The 17252-nt window shown below is 39.8% G+C and overlaps 1 protein-coding gene across 1 annotated transcript; it reads left to right on the forward strand.

The window, feature by feature from the left end:
• The first annotated feature begins 470 nt into the window (after positions 1-470).
• On the forward strand, positions 471-15877 carry LOC106097915 (serotransferrin). The gene is made up of 17 exons (XM_019347604.2): positions 471-550; positions 2512-2806; positions 3499-3601; positions 3735-3926; positions 4725-4854; positions 4951-5006; positions 5372-5544; positions 5651-5804; positions 5892-6055; positions 6156-6252; positions 6351-6371; positions 6980-7144; positions 8768-8918; positions 9240-9307; positions 9393-9574; positions 15231-15423; positions 15547-15877. The coding sequence occupies exons 1-17, from the start codon at positions 486-488 to the stop codon at positions 15588-15590; spliced, it is 2253 nt and encodes a 750-aa protein (XP_019203149.2). The 5' UTR covers positions 471-485; the 3' UTR covers positions 15591-15877.
• The last annotated feature ends 1375 nt before the right edge of the window (positions 15878-17252 follow it).

Here is a 17252-nt window from a genome sequence, read left to right on the forward strand (position 1 = left end):
GTTTGCACAAAATGTTTTAAAAATGCACTCACCCTACAAACATTACTGATGAGTCAAGATCTGCACAAATAGACAGAAACACTGAAGCAGCTACACATTTTATTCTTATTGTCATGTATGTCCTATTTGTCAGGTGACAGAAGAACCAGCGCAAAGCTCAGAGAGTAATGTTGATACAAGATCACAGGTGAAATTGGATGATGACTTGTTGATTCATGACTGTATTTGAAGCACATGCATCACTGCATGTATTTGGAATGTCTCACTGTTATTTATCAGGTGACAGAGGCAGCTCTGCCATGTTGTAGCTCGGACAGAGGTGAAGAGGCGAGGTCACAGGTGACTGACTGATGATTTGGTGCTATAGATTAACTAGTATTTATTATCATGATAATTGTTAGGCTGCTGATGTAAATTGATTCATTAGTGTACATTTGACAAAGAATGTGAATTGACATGTCTCACTTTTTATATGGCACGAATCAATGTGTTATTTTATCAGGTGGCAATATGTCCTAGTGCAGTCAGAGGGGAGGAGCCAGGGCCAAAGGTGAGGCACATCAGGCACATAATAATAATTTTAATCTGAGGATAAAACGCATGTACTCAGGCTGAAAGAAGCTTCAGTGCTCTCAGAAGACTAAAAAGATGGCTAAGGTCAACAATGACTCAAATGAGATTAAACAATGCTGCTGTATGCCATGTCCACCAGGAGAGACTGGACAGTATAGATGTAAAACAAATATGCCAGCAGTTTATCTCAGTTAACGAGAGGAGCAGGCATGTGTTTGGCTCCTTCACATAGTGGACATTGAGTTGTTGTGTGGGGCACCAGTAGTCCATGTCTGTTGCTGTAACAGTAGTTCATGTTTAGAATAAAAAATCCCAGGTCACTGATTTGATAGGGGCAATAGTGTGCCTAAAATGTTGCATAATTTTGCTGAGAGATCTTTTACTTTGTGGTAATCTTAGATGAGTAGTTTTATGGACAAAAACCAGCAGGTCATTCAGTGTTCCCTTAGTGCTAATGTATCAGAGATGTTGGTGTAGTATAACTGAAGTAATGTTGTTAAGTCCTTAAAGTCATATTCTTTTATTGTCATGACTGTAATTGAAGCTGTTTTTATTTTTGTATGATACCTGATTTATATGGAATATGGCTGAAGTAAAGTCTAAAATACTTAGTCATTTGTTTAATAGTAATTTAACATTATATAATTCACATATAAAACTATGAACTGTAATTTTAAATGGTTTAAAAGCATGTAGAATAGGATATGTAGGCAAGTATATTCTCCTTTTTATCAAGAAGCAAAGACAAAAGGGGGGAAAAAAAAGAAACAGGGCAGGGTTCGGTGGTTGGATCATCCGCCGACGCCACCGAACATGCGTCATTAAACATGAAATGTATTATGAGAGGTATTAAGTGATATCTCTATATTTGATGGCTGAGAATGAAGGGAGCGGTCTTATTGGTCAAATTTGCAAATCAGCATGAACCTTAGTGCTTGCATTAGGTAATATTGAGTCTGTAAACACGGCTCCCAAGTGGGTCACACAAACTGCAACTTTTCCAAGTAAAAAAAAAGAAAAGAAAAGTTTGCAGGTTCTGATTTTAGAGGCTGAATAATTATAAATATTGAATGAAACTTTTATGCCACTTCTGGATACAGAATAAAGACAATTATATTAAATTAAAAAACAAAATGCAAAATAAAGACATTTTCTCAAGAAATACAATATTTTGTGTGCTATATAAAGTCTGGTGGCATTTTATACTTCTACTCCACCGTATTTACTTAAAAATTAAAATATTTGCACTATTTCTAAAGATGTTTCTACAACAAATATTTCAGGAAATCCATTCTTTCCTGCAAAACATCACATCAGTCTATTAAATTCTCTATTTTAAGCAGTCCAGAGTTACATTCTGGACCAATATTTAGATGTTTTTTCTTTCTTTCTTTCTTTTTTAAGTTAACTTCAGCATGACTGTGAAGATATTCCATTGCAAGGCTTTTTACATGTAGTGGAGTATTTTCACATTGTGCCATAAATACTTGTATTCAGACACCAAAATCCTCTTCACGTGGCTGGTTAGTCCTGAGACCAGAATGCTGGGGTTTACTGCATTAAAAACTTCATTTTTTTCCTCTTAAATGTAATTTAAACTCTGCTGCAGAATGTATTGTCCTCTGATCAAACCTTTAACCCCTGAAGTCGATCAACCGATCAGCTGCTTTTATTTCTCCACCTGAAAACAAAGATTTTTGGTCCTGCACGTGTATCCTAAATATGCTCATCTCTAAATATTTCTGATTTCAAATTGTGCAAACAAACTGTTTCAGATGACTAAATGTGATTTCGTATTATGTGGCAATTTCAGATTGTCCATGAAACCTAATCTCGGTCTTTTGCACACTAAAGTACACACGCGCGGCCCCACACGCGCACACATTAGGAAACCTGAGCAAACTGTGGCGTTTTTATCGTTTGTCCCGGTCCACTCAGGTTTGCTATAAAAGCCCGAGCAGCCTCCCAGTCTCTCTGCTCTGCTGATCCGGAGACCCCACCGCCCAACATGAAGCCTCTCCTCCTAGTGGCGCTGCTTGGACTGCTCGGTAAAAGCTTTTCAGCCCCGCACTACGAAGTAGGCAAAGAGTTCGCTGCACCCGGCTCTCAGAAGGTGAAATGGTGCGTCAAGTCAGACCAAGAATTGCGTAAATGTTCAGATCTCGCCGCTGCGATTCCTTGCGTCATCTGTGTGAAAAAAGAAAACACCCTAGAGTGCATTGTTGCCATTAAGGTGAGCGCTTTTTACATCCAGAGCACCAAATTGACCACAAATGCTCAATAATAGACTTTGACCTGGGCAATTGTTATAAATGCAATATAACTGAAGGTTCACAGTGCTCTGCTTATTCTGAAATGTTACTTAAGTAAAAATAAGTGAATGTAATTACTTCATTTTATTGTTTTTTTTCTTCACTTTCTTCGAGTAGGTTCATACTCGAACTACTACTAAAACATATCTAAAGTAAAGATAAACTAACTGTATCTGCTGTGGAGTGTTCTAGAAAAATGGAGTAGAGTTAAAAATATTAAAAAATAAAATCCGCCCCAAATGCTTTGACTTTAACTATTTCAATTGCATCTAAATATTCAATTTAATTTGGTTACATAAATACAATTTAAATGTTACATTTAATGGAAGCTTGTCAAATAAAATGTATTTGATTGGCATGGATTCAGTTTATACCAAGCACATTTTCCTTGATTATTATTTAGCTCATTAAAGAAACATTTGATTTTATATATTTCAGCTTTACTCACTTTACTCAAAATTATTGCATCATGTTTGTTGAGGATGAATAATTTTTTTTAAACCCTTTTAAGCATTTAATGTGGGGAAAAAACTACCAATGCCTTCAACTTATCCAGTGAAATTCTCTGTAAAAATGACTTGACCTCAGTCATACAACAAATACTCTCGGGCAGGCTGGTGAAGCAGATGCCATTACTGTGGATGGTGGGGACATTTACACTGCTGGCTTGAGCAACTACGATCTCCATCCCATCATTGCTGAGGACTATGGCATGGGTATGTCCAGTCATCAGCTGTCATTAGTAGCCTAATGAAATAAGCTCAAGCAAGAACATGTTTAGCGTTTTATGTGAATGTGATTTAGCTGTTTCAATAATATTGTATCCTTTTTTTTTTTTCATTCATTCAGCTGGGGAAACCTGCTACTACGTTGTTGCTGTGGCAAAGAAGAATACTGGATTTGGCTTCAGAGATCTCAGGGGGAAGAAATCATGCCACACTGGTTTGGGGAAATCTGCAGGCTGGAACATTCCCATAGGATCTCTAGTGTCCATGGATGTTATTGAGTGGGGTGGCATTGAAGACAAACCTTTGGAGGAAGGTGAGGGACTTTTTTTTCTGGTTAGCTAATAACATTTGACAGTTTTAGTGCATGTATGGTCAAAGGACAATAAGATCAGACCTTTTAATGAGAAACTGGACACCTGAGAAACAATTAAACACACTTATTTGCTTTACTGACAAGAATTTATTGATGGGATCAAAACTACAGGAAAAGTAGAAACAGACAGGGAAGGGGCTACCTAGCTTCTTTTTTATTAGTCATTTATTTAACCAGGTAAAAAAATCTCATTGAGATTAAAAATCTCATTTCCAAGAGAGACCTTGCTTCTGCCCAGGGATTATAAAATCCTGTGCCTGTCAGCACTTCTTATCACTTATAACACTTCCTTTTGTTAAATATAATTAACTGAAGTTCAAAAACTAGGGCGTTTAGACTAGTTAGGCCTGTTAGACAGTTGAACAGATCAATATCCATCCATCTTCTTAACCAATTCCGGATTACAGGGGCTGGAGCCTGTCTCTCAGGGTGAGAGGGGGGAAAGGTTGCCAGTCTGTTAGGGGCCAAGACAGGAAAACCACTCACACTCACATTCGTACATATGGTCAGTTTAGAATTGACAATTAACCTAACATGAAAGAAACTGGTATATGCAGTATCCCATGGATGCAAACTCTGCACACACAGGATAATATGAAACTTCTAAATGATAAAAATGCATATGGGAACTTTAATATTTGTCTTTAAAGGGAGACAGTGGTGACACTCTGGCTCTTCTGTCAGTGTTTTGGTTTTCTTTTCTAAATTATGACTGTGGCCTTGTTTTTTGTTATGCAGCGGTGAGCACCTTCTTCCATGCCAGCTGTGCCCCTGGGGCAGCAAGAGGCAGCAAGCTGTGTGAACTGTGCAAGGGAGACTGCTCCAGGTCCCAGAGGGAGCCTTACTATGACTACAATGGAGCCTTTCAGTCAGTGTCCACTTTTTAATGCTTCTCATTAGTGAACATAAACTTCTACACATTTAGCCGAACCTTTTATCTGTAATAATATGACTTTTGTAACAGGTGTTTGGCCGAGGGAGCTGGAGATGTGGCTTTTGTGAAGCATCTCACTGTGCCAGGTCAGTATCACAACAACCTTTATCCATTCGAACATATAAAGAAGCACTGCATCATAGCATTGTCAGGTTTTATTCATCAAAAACGAGCCTCACCGAGATTAAAAATTTCATTTTGAAAAGCGACTGGGACAAGAAGGGACCTGATGAACATGCATGACATACAAATACAACTGTTGCACACTGCACAAGTCAAGGACAAGTCAAGCAGAATTTCAAAGCAAATTTCAGAGCAATCACATTGACCAAGAGTGTCATTTTCTCAAATGATTAAAATGGTCTTAAACACCCTGAAACTTCTACAAAATATGGGAAAGAATAACTGTGAAAAACACTGATGTAAAACCTGTGTCATGTCACACTTCCAGAATCGGATAAGCCAATGTACGAGCTACTGTGCAAGGACAACACCAGAGCACCTATTGACAACTATAACACCTGCTTCCTGGCCAGAGTGCCAGGTGACGCTGTTATTACTCGCAAGGATCCACAGCTGGCCGACTTTATCTGGGAGACCCTTGACCGAGTTCAGACTGACCACGTAGGAAGTCCACTGAATAACATCTCATTTCAACGTATTCTGATTCTTTGTGTTTCAGCAGCCTCATTGCTTTCCTAATGAATCATCTCACTTGCTGCCTTTTCAGAGCTTTAACCTCTTCTCATCTGAAGCCTACGCGCCCGCCAAGAACCTGATGTTCAAAGATTCAACAGTGAGGCTCTTGAGGGTGCCCCCAAACACAGACTCCTTCCTGTATCTGGGTGCTAACTACATGAGCATCGTCCATTCCCTTAAAAAAGGTAAAGAAGACAAGCAAGACAGGCAGAAACACAATTGTTAGTCAGGTGTCGGTCTGGCCTATGTCTAAGCCTTTCTTCCGTCTCCAGAGCAGGCATTAGACGTTGCATCCCCTGCCATTAGATGGTGTGCTGTGGGCCATGCTGAGACCGCCAGGTGTGACACGTGGAGCATCAGCAGTGTGTCTGAGGACACCACCTCCATTGAATGCCAGAGCGCCCCTACAGTTGAAGAGTGCCTGAAGAAGATTATGGTAAACTCTGTAGGAAATATCAAAATCTTTATTTTATTTTATTTATTTATTTTTTGTCTCCACTCTATGACATTCATCTCTGCTTTGAATCGCCCCGCAGCGTAAAGACGCTGACGCAATAGCCGTGGATGGAGGTCAGGTGTTTACGGCTGGAAAGTGTGGCCTGGTTCCTGTCATGGTGGAGCAGTATGACCAAGGTAGATAACAAGAAGAAGAAATAACACACACACAATCCTGTGTCTTGTTTCACCTTTTCTATATGAGTAATATTTGTTCATTTCGTCTCCTCTCACAGACTTGTGCAGCCGCTCTGATGGTAGTAAACTTTCATCTTTTTCCTCCTCTTTTTATGATGTGGACAAATTTTTAAAAAAGTCTAGAGAAGTGCATCATTTTAATTGTAACACAGCTTTGAAGACCTGTTGTGCTGATGACCAGATTTGTATTTTTATCCTTGGACTCTACCACTCTACTACTACAACTACAACTATAATTTAACTAGCTTTATATGAACAACCAGTTCAAGGAATCCTTATTTATTCATTAGTGACCCCTTAGTTTATCCTCTGAAACCTCTGAAGCTTTGAACAACAGGTGGATGGAGCTTGTCTTCATTATATATTAAGGATATAGTCTCTTTATGGCATTACAAACAACCAAGATTTAAAAAACAATACTAAATAAATCCCCAAATTGAGCATTTACATAAATCTGGAGACCTAGCATTTAGCTCATAGGTATTGCTTGTACATTGTCTAAAATTTTAGTGGCTCCGGTTTTGTAAGTATCCACCATTATAATGAAAGATGACCTTTAAAAAGTGGATTAATTTCAAATTAATTAGTCACAAACAGAGTAGATTTATATGAATGTCTCTCTCCAGTTGAATGATCTGAAATGTCTACTTCCCGTATCCACTCTCAGTCACAATCTCCGCATACTATGCTGTTGCTGTGGTAAAGAAGGGTTCAGGGGTGACCTGGGAGAATCTGAAGGGCAAGAAGTCTTGCCACACAGGCATCGGCAGAACTGCTGGCTGGAACATCCCCATGGGTCTAATCTACAACAGAGAACATGACTGTGACTTCAGTGAGTGACTGCGAGCTTCTTCCTTCTTTTACCAACAGAAAGAAATTTAACCTCCTAAGACCCGAGCTCTTCCACGGCATGCATTTTCAATTTCTCTTTGATATTTGGGCTGATTGGGACCTGATTAGGGCTGGGTTTTAATAATCGATTCATCGATTAAAATCGATTCTGGCTTGGATAACGTGATATCGATTCATTAAAATCCTGAATCGATTTTTTTTATATAAATGTATTTTGCCCAAAATTCCAAAATCTCAGGTGAAACGTCACGAAAGTTTGACAACCACCAAACATTTAAAACAGTAAATGAGAGCAGGTACACGGCTTCTGCACAAAGACGTAAACACGATGCGCGGACCCGCGGATCAGAATCAGTGAGATGTCGCCTTTCTTACCCGACGGCACGGACACGGTCGGGGCTGAAAGCCGACAGCTCGCTGATTCTGATGTTTCGGCGGGTCCGTGCTTTGTGTTCACGCCCTTTTTGCGCTGATTCTAAAGCTGCTAGTTTTATCTCTCTCCAAACAATATTGACCGAACCAGCAGCAAAAGAAGATCCAAACTAAGCTTCACATAAACATCGTCATGAATTCCCTCTGACTTTTACTGTTTTGCTTCCACCACAATAAAATCACAATTCATGCACAGCTCTCTCTCTCTCTCTCAGTGTACTTCAAGAACACTATTATTCGCTTGCTTGTTACGCACAAGACTACCGTTATTTACAGCGCTGTCGGCCGATGTTTGTTTTTTCCTTTTACATACTTCCGAAAAGAAAACCTAATTTCTGCCGTTTAATAGGCTTCTGAACAAATTTAAACTTTTTAAAATTATACAAAATGCAAAACGCTTAGCCGTGTCTCTAATAAAACCGCTGTAACTTCAGAGGTAATGTTCATAAGTTGATTAATGATTTTCTTTCGTTTTTGATGTACTGCAGAATATTTTTATAAAATCCCAGGCCAGGAAAACCACCTTCATGTTTTTCTGTGTTTTATCTTCAGCTGCTTTGACACAAAGGCATCTGCTGTGATGCTTACACCTTTGATAAAGTCTCGAAAGTGTCAGCTTCCTTTTTATAGATACAAAAATATGTAAATGTACTGATCTGAATTATAATATTTCTGATTGTCTGAGGCAAAATGTCCCAGATTAAAATCGAATTGAATTGAATCGTGGATCGAATCGATTCTAGAAATCAGTGACGATACCCAGCCCTAGACTTGATGAATGTAAAAACAAAGAATTACCAGATTCATTTTTTTTACCTTATTTTTGTTTTTCTGAAAAATAAGAGCCACATATGAGGATATTCTTTTAAAATTTTGATAGAACAGTAGCAGTATAATGTCCTTGTAAGTGGATATCAGGCCCTTGTAGAGCAAAATTGAGTATTTTGGTGTAAATAGCCCAAAATGTGATGTCCACATATGTGGACGCCAGGTCCTAGGAGGTTAAAGCCACCCACCGAAATGATACATCTCCCCTTTTTCTAAAAAAGTTTGTTTAGATGACTCATGTGATTAATCTATATTTAAACAAAAGCCACAATCTTCCATTAACCTTGACAAAAGAGAGGTTTGCTGATTGTGGAACTCTTTCTGCATCTCTTCTTCTCATCAGCTAAGTTCTTCAGTAGCGGCTGTGCCCCCGGAGCAGAGCCCACCTCTCCGTTCTGTTCTCTGTGCATCGGCAGCGGTAAAGCTGTGAGAGACGAGGCCAAATGCAAAGCCAGCGCTGATGAGAAGTACTACGGTTCTGCTGGAGCCTTTAGGTACAGCAAGAAACAGAATGGCATCGCATACAAGTTTGTGTCTAAGGAGAAAGTTAGCAAAGAGAGGAAGCACTGGAAAACAACAGAACCGGCTCTTCTCAATCTTGGCAGCTACTGTTATGTTTTTTTTCTTATATATTTCTTTTGTAAACAGCCAAAAAAGCTGAAGCATGTTTTCCTCCTAAAACCAGGACTTTTTAATCTTTTTTAAAATTGTTGTGAACTTTAGCAATGATAAGGTGTAATTTTTAATTGGTTAGCCATTTACCCCCAACTTCACTCTTTGTCTCCAAAGTCATGATGTATGGCATATCATTACAGGTGTCTGGTTGAGGGTGGTGGTGATGTTGCCTTCGTTAAACACACAACTGTGACAGAAAACAGCGATGGTAAGAGGACTGCACTGATCTGCACTACCTGCTCCAATGACATTACAACAGCTTCTAAACATTATTCCACCTCTCTTTACCGAAGGTAACGGTCCAGACTGGGCTCGTAATCTGAGATCGTCTGATTACCAGCTCATCTGCCCTGGGAAAGGACCAGTGGAGATCAGTGATTATGCCACTTGTCACTTGGCTCTGGCGCCTGCACACGCTGTGGTGACTCGCCCAGACAGCCACAGTAAGGTGGTCCGCATCCTTCAGGAGCAGCAGGTTTGTGATAAAGTCTAAGAGAGCTACTTGAAATGAAATAAGAGCTTAAAATAAAATTGTTGTTGTTTCAAAGCACTGAATTCCTAGTGCAAAAATCTTACATCAAGGTTCAACTTCTCTAGCCGACACAGATGCTGAGTCTGAAATAGAGAAGCATCCTGTCATTACAGAAGCTGCATACAGTTTGTTTGGCATTCTGCTTTGAGCACAACAATGAATTTTTAACTGATTTTCCAAATAGTTGCCAATTAACTCTGACAACTTTAACATTGTCCCTTTGTAGGGGCTACATCTAAGACTCTACAGGCCTCAGTTAACATGCTAAATGTTAAAGCTTATGACAGCAGAATTAGAAAAAGACTGAGCAAATGTAGCTTGTTTGGAAAGATAAAGCCGTTTCTCTCTACAGAGAATATAGCAGGACAGCTTATATTTGCAGAGTTGCATCTGAACAAACCAAGAGACTTCTGGAACAGATAACAAACCCACGTATAAGGGGAGGAGGGCGCTGCTCTTGTGGCGACCTGCAGCAGGTGTTTATTGGCGTTTTCTTTCTCTTTTTCTTTCTTTTTTTCTTTTTGTTTTTAACTTTGTTTTAACTCTGTTCTTAACCGTGGTTCTAACTTTTTGCCGAGATGGAGATCTTCTACACCTTAGTTTTATTGTTTTTGCCGATATTCACCTGGAGTCATTCACTGTCACTGACAATCACTTATACACGCGAGGAACTACTTGGATTACGGTGGTCCTGTTTGTCTATGTACGACTCTTCTAATGCTCGGACAAATGTCATTCTTGGTGAGGATTTATTTGCCCGGTCAAAGACTAATTTTGGAAAGCCCAGCCGCTTGAGAAAACGCGGAAAGAAAAGCAGCGTGCGTCAGCGTGTAAGAAAACTTCGGCGGAAGAATCGTGTTCCTCTGCCTTCTATGATTCTGGCCAATGTCCAATCTCTTAGGAACAAAACGGATGAATTACAAGGAAATGTGCTTCATCTACGGGAATACAGGGAGGCTTGTCTGATGGCGCTTACCGAGACATGGCTGACCGATATGGACAGTGACACTTCACTGCGAATCAGCGGCTTTGGGACCCCTGTCAGATTGGATCGGAACTGTTGAGTAACACGCAAATCTCACGGAGGAGGGGTATGTTTGTATATCAACCAGGGCTGGTGTAATAACTTTACTGTGCGGGAGCGGTTGTGTCTTCCTGACATCGAGCTCCTTTCAGTACCTGTCAGGCCTTTTTACTTACCGAGGGAGTTCCCTCAAATTTTTGTCACTGTTGTTTACATTCATCCTAAAGCTGACGTTAAAGTTGCTGCTTACGCCATTTTTAAAGTGGTACACAATCTGCAGACTCTCTCTCCGGATGCTCCTAATTTTATTCTTGGTGATTTTAACAATTGTAATCTTAAGAAATCACTGAACAATTTCTTTCAATATGTCACTTGTCCTACAAGGCATAACAAAACGCTGGATTTGTGTTATGGACCAATTAAGGGGGCATATAAGTCTGTGGCTGGACCTGCGCTAGGTTCTTCGGATCACAATGTTATTCACCTCCTCCCTGCTTACAGATCTATGATTAGGAGGGAGAAGGCCTGTGTGAAGCGTACTAATGTCTGGACAAAAGACAATTGTGTTGCCCTTCAGGGGTGTTTTGATTGCACTGACTGGTCCTTGTTTCAAGAGAGCTCTTCTGATTTGGATGAACTCACTGATGTGGTGTGTAGCTACATCTCTTTTTGCAAAGACTCTGTGATTCCAGTCAGAACAAACCGTGGCTCTCTAAAGATATTAAGGATCTGATTCTTAAAAGGAAAATTGCTTTTAACGAGGGAGACGTTCCCACTGTGAGAATATTGAGGAAGGAGGTGAGGGCTGCAATAAAGATTGCCAAGATGAGGTACAGAAATAAGATTGAGGCAGAACTCAGCAGTAACAACCTCAAAAGAGCTTGGCTTGGTATGAAAACAATGGCAGGGCTACACACGAAAGGTAAAAATAGCATTACCTTAGAGGGGTTTACCTCTGACAAACACCTGGCAGACAGTCTTAACAGTTTTTACCTTCGTTTTGAGAACTATGACTGTTCTAGGCAGACCAGCACACTGAGGGAAAAGACTATCACTCCCCCATCAATTTGTATTGATGAGAGGGCGGTAGCTAATCTTTTTAGACACACCAAAAGCAAGAGTCCTGGACCTGACAACATCTGTGGACAGGTACTGAGAACTTGTGCTGATCAGCTGAGTGGGATTTTTCACTATACAGGGAGTGCAGAATTATTAGGCAAATGAGTATTTTGTCCACATCATCCTCTTCATGCATGTTGTCTTACTCCAAGCTGTATAGGCTCGAAAGCCTACTACCAATTAAGCATATTAGGTGATGTGCATCTCTGTAATGAGAAGGGGTGTGGTCTAATGACATCAACACCCTATATCAGGTGTGCATAATTATTAGGCAACTTCCTTTCCTTTGGCAAAATGGGTCAAAAGAAGGACTTGACAGGCTCAGAAAAGTCAAAAATAGTGAGATATCTTGCAGAGGGATGCAGCAATCTTAAAATTGCAAAGCTTCTGAAGCGTGATCATCGAACAATCAAGCGTTTCATTCAAAATAGTCAACAGGGTCGCAAGAAGCGTGTGGAAAAACCAAGGCGCAAAATAACTGCCCATGAACTGAGAAAAGTCAAGCGTGCAGCTGCCAAGATGCCACTTGCCACCAGTTTGGCCATATTTCAGAGCTGCAACATCACTGGAGTGCCCAAAAGCACAAGGTGTGCAATACTCAGAGACATGGCCAAGGTAAGAAAGGCTGAAAGACGACCACCACTGAACAAGACACACAAGCTGAAACGTCAAGACTGGGCCAAGAAATATCTCAAGACTGATTTTTCTAAGGTTTTATGGACTGATGAAATGAGAGTGAGTCTTGATGGGCCAGATGGATGGGCCCGTGGCTGGATTGGTAAAGGGCAGAGAGCTCCAGTCCGACTCAGACGCCAGCAAGGTGGAGGTGGAGTACTGGTTTGGGCTGGTATCATCAAAGATGAGCTTGTGGGGCCTTTTCGGGTTGAGGATGGAGTGAAGCTCAACTCCCAGTCCTACTGCCAGTTTCTGGAAGACACCTTCTTCAAGCAGTGGTACAGGAAGAAGTCTGCATCCTTCAAGAAAAACATGATTTTCATGCAGGACAGTGCTCCATCACACGCGTCCAAGTACTCCACAGCGTGGCTGGCAAGAAAGGGTATAAAAGAAGAAAAACTAATGACATGGCCTCCTTGTTCACCTGATCTGAACCCCATTGAGAACCTGTGGTCCATCATCAAATGTGAGATTTACAAGGAGGGAAAACAGTACACCTCTCTGAACAGTGTCTGGGAGGCTGTGGTTGCTGCTGCACGCAATGTTGATGGTGAACAGATCAAAACACTGACAGGATCCATGGATGGCAGGCTTTTGAGTGTCCTTGCAAAGAAAGGTGGCTATATTGGTCGCTGATTTGTTTTTGTTTTGTTTTTGAATGTCAGAAATGTATATTTGTGAATGTGGAGATGTTATATTGGTTTCACTGGTAAAAATAAATAATTGAAATGGGTATATATTTGTTTTTTGTTAAGTTGCCTAATAATTATGCACAGTAATAGTCACCTGCACACACAGATATCCCCCTAAAATAGCTAAAACTAAAAACAAACTAAAAACTACTTCCAAAAACATTCAGCTTTGATATTAATGAGTTTTTTGGGTTCATTGAGAACATGGTTGTTGTTCAATAATAAAATTATTCCTCAATAATACAACTTGCCTAATAATTCTGCACTCCCTGTATCTTCTCACTTTCTTTAGAGCTACAGACAGTACCTAAGATTTGGAAACATGCTATTATTGTTCCTGTTGCTAAGGGCAGTTCTCCTAAGGCACTGAATGATTTTAGGCCTGACTTCTTTAGTGATGAAGTCATTTGAGAAGATAATTAAGAAGGAGATTTTAATGCAGGTTGAACACCATCTTGACCCCTTCCAGTTTGCCTATAGAGCAGGGAGAGGTGTGGAGGATGCTGTTGTCACACTCCTGCATCTCTTGTATAAGCATCTTGAGGCCCCTCACACCCATGCAAGATTATTATTTGCTGACTTTTCATCTGCATTTAATACAATTCAACCCCTCTTACTTGCTGACAGGCTTTACAATCATTTTAAGCTTGACACTAGTCTGGTCGGCTGGGTGATAGACTTTCTGACCAATAGGTCACAATGTGTGAGGGTGAATCATGTATTTTCTGATGTGCTCTCCTCCTCTACTGGATCACCCCAGGGTTGTTGCCTCTCTCCCCTTCTGTTCATTCTGTACACAAATGAGTGTCGCAGCAATTTCACGAACAGACATATCCTGAAGTTTGCTGACGACACAGTAATCGTGAGTCTTCTAGTGGGGGATGAGTCAGGCCATGGACAGGTTGTAGATGATTTTGTGAATTGGTGTGATGAGTCCTTCCTTTCACTTAATGTGTCAAAAACTAAAGACATGATTATTGATTTTAGGAAGTCCTCTTATAGCTCATCACCTACTATCATTAATACTGCTGATATTGGGATAGTGGAGAGTTATAAATATCTAGGCGTGGTACTTGACCATAAACTGTGTTTTGAATCTCATGCTGATGCCACTACTAAAAAAGTTCAACAAAGACTGTTCTTTTTAAGGAAAATGAGATCTTTTAATGTCTCATCTGAGATGTTGTCCTTGTTTTATAGAAATTTTATCGAATCTGTGATGTCTTTTTGTATCGCTGCCTGGTTTGGTAACCTGACGGTGAAGAATAAGAATCGGTTGGGACTTCTGGTAAAAACTGCTAGCAAAATTTCAGGGCGCTGGCAAGATGGACTTTTGGCCATCTACAATAGAAATGTGCTTAGAAAGGCTCACTATTATTAATTGTGTGAACCATCCACTTCAGTGAGTTTGAGTTGTTGCCTTCCGGCCGCCGTTTTAGAGTACCTCCGAGGAGGACTAAAAGACTCCAGGTCTCTTTTATCCCTACTGCGTCTTGTCTCCTTAATGGCAAACAATTGTCCTTGAACTTTCTATCATTATTATTGTCATTATTATTTTATAGTATTGTTCTGTTTATTTTTTATCCTGCTGCTAAACTAATTTCCCCTTGTGGGACAATAAAGAAATTGAATTGAATTGAACAATGTTCTCTGGGCGGATGAGACCAAAGTGGAAACGTTTGGCCTTAATGTACAGGACCATGTTTGTCCAAAATCAAACATAACATGTTCGCACAAACACCTCATAGAAACTGGTGGCGGAGGGGTGTTGATTTGGGCTTCTTTTACAGCAACGTGGCACAAACACTTCAAGTTACTGCTCCCAAAGTTGATTCTACTTGCTACTGAATCATGGAGTGTACCTAGTTTGTCACAACTGCATAGAGTCCTGTGAAAACTTTCTTTTTGATATGACTGTACTTGCACTTGATCTCAAGTGGGGGGACCTTGGCATTTCAAAAACCAATAGTTACAAAACTCATGATGACTTCTGTTTTTCCACATTTTGCTGGTTTCAATGAGTAAAGTAACCAGTGTAATAGAAATCTAAAAACTAAATAACTGCTTCAAACCTAAATTTTGTTCTTAGGCCATATTTGGAAACACTGGGACTGATCCTTCATTCAGAATGTTCCAGTCAGAGAATGGAAAGAACCTTCTCTTCCAAGACTCCACTAAGTGTCTCCAGGAGGTACCAGAGGGAAGAACCTATGAGCAGTTTTTGGGAGAAGCTTACATGGATGCCATGAAGGCACTGAGACATTGCAGCGATACTGCTTCAGGTTTGTACTACTGCAGAAATTACTTAGCATTTAAATGATAATTTTATACCATCTTGTACCAGATAAAATAACATTCATGCTCGATATTCTCCAATTGTTTTTGTTTGCATCTCTTCCCAACAGATCTGGAAAAGTCTTGCACATTCCATGCCTGCCAGCAAGGCTAATGGAGATGTAGACAACACAGTGATTCAGCCATCTTACCCACTTACTTCCTGCACTTACCCAAACATAGTGTTTCTCCTCTTCTGATCTTACTATAGACTTGTTTTAGAAGCACAATTGACACTAAATATCATCAGTCCCGCCAATCAACAATATGTGAAACAATCATGTCCACATGTAGCTATTTTTATGCTACTGAAACAGCATGTTACACTGCATTTGTCACTAGATCATATATGTTTTGTTAACACATGCCTGACTTTTCTCAAATAAAGACATTTTAATGCTCTTTCATGGTGAAAGCACAATTTCTTACAACGCTGATGGTGTTTTATCTGATCTTTTTCTGTCTTCTCCCTTAATGATTGTTACCAAAAGAACAAAAAGAAAAGACAATATTATCACATTTACTGCAAGTACCAAAAACACTGAATCGCTGGCTCCAGTGCAGGTTTAAAGATCTGCTGTCTGAAGGTGCATTCAATAATAATGAAACATTAGGTGAAAAAACATGTAGCAGAATGACTGTCAGTACTAGTAATGTACATTATACAATTATAATACAATAAGTATGTCTGTAGACTCCATTTTATTAGCAAAATGTGATTTCACTAGCTACCTTCAAATTGTTACCAGTCTATATTTAAGCACATGGATGCACCGTTTCTAACAGTGGTAGTCAGCTGAGCTGCATTTCCACAGGCTTCTCAGGCAAATGAATAAATAAACATAATTTGAGGGAAATCTGTTTGAGTGAATCGCACAGACAATGTGGCATCCTCTGCTTTTTGGATACTTTGAAGACTTTTGGATAATTTACATTCAAATCAAAATCCTGTGGCATGAACAATGTGAAGCTGCTCCATCATAGAGACTTCACAGCAGGTTGGCATGTTCTGGAAACCCCTGTTAACACTTGGCTGGTGAACAAACACATGTTTGGATTAAGCTAAACATGGGAAAAGGAGCTTTGGAATATGATTCCTATTTGACACAACTTAGTTCTATTCAGATATGCAGTACATTTAGTAATATTCACCCTGTACTGTACATGAAGACAAAAAGAAGGAAAACTACATCAGTTAATGCTGGAGCTGATTTTTTTTCATGAATCTGCTGAATACTTTTATACTTTTTCTATATATTGTCAGAAAATAGTGAAACATCCAAGTTTCAGTCCAAAGTGGTCTTTTTATATCTATACAGCACTGAGCAAAAGTCTTGAGCCATTCCTTATTTCTTTATATTTCTTTTTATATATCTTTACATTGAAAAACTAGACCAAACATATAGTTTGTTGCCATTTGTTTGGGTGAATCCATAAAAAAGGCTAATGGCAACACTGTATGATGGGCATAAAATAAATAGTATTCTTGGCGCAACATGAAACTTTGGCATATCTTAGTGCGGTGTGCTGTGTATCCTTAAAGAAAATATGTGGACACTGGACAAGTGGAGGACAGAAGAATGAGTAGCAGGTCTGAAAAAAATATCAACAACAAATGAAAAGTTTTTGAAAGTCATCTTGTGAAGAAATCTGAAAATAGTCCAGAAAAGACCTGACACAGGACCCGACAGACACATCTGGCCCTCAGTTGATCCCTCTGCTGTTCACTGAAACCTCATTAGAAATGGTCTCACTGGAGGGCCGTCTGTCAAGAAAC

Source organism: Oreochromis niloticus, linkage group LG18 (genome assembly GCF_001858045.2).
Source record: "Oreochromis niloticus isolate F11D_XX linkage group LG18, O_niloticus_UMD_NMBU, whole genome shotgun sequence".
NCBI lineage: Eukaryota > Metazoa > Chordata > Actinopteri > Cichliformes > Cichlidae > Oreochromis > Oreochromis niloticus.

Bases quoted from the DNA above. Each gene is read 5' to 3' on its own strand.
- LOC106097915 (XM_019347604.2), top strand. From the start codon at position 486: ATGTGTTATTTTATCAGGTGGCAATATGTCCTAGTGCAGTCAGAGGGG. The intron at 5,007-5,371 runs GTCAGTATCACA...TCACACTTCCAG, and splicing joins GAAGCATCTCACTGTGCCAG to AATCGGATAAGCCAATGTAC. The intron at 15,424-15,546 runs GTTTGTACTACT...TCTTCCCAACAG, and splicing joins TTGCAGCGATACTGCTTCAG to ATCTGGAAAAGTCTTGCACA.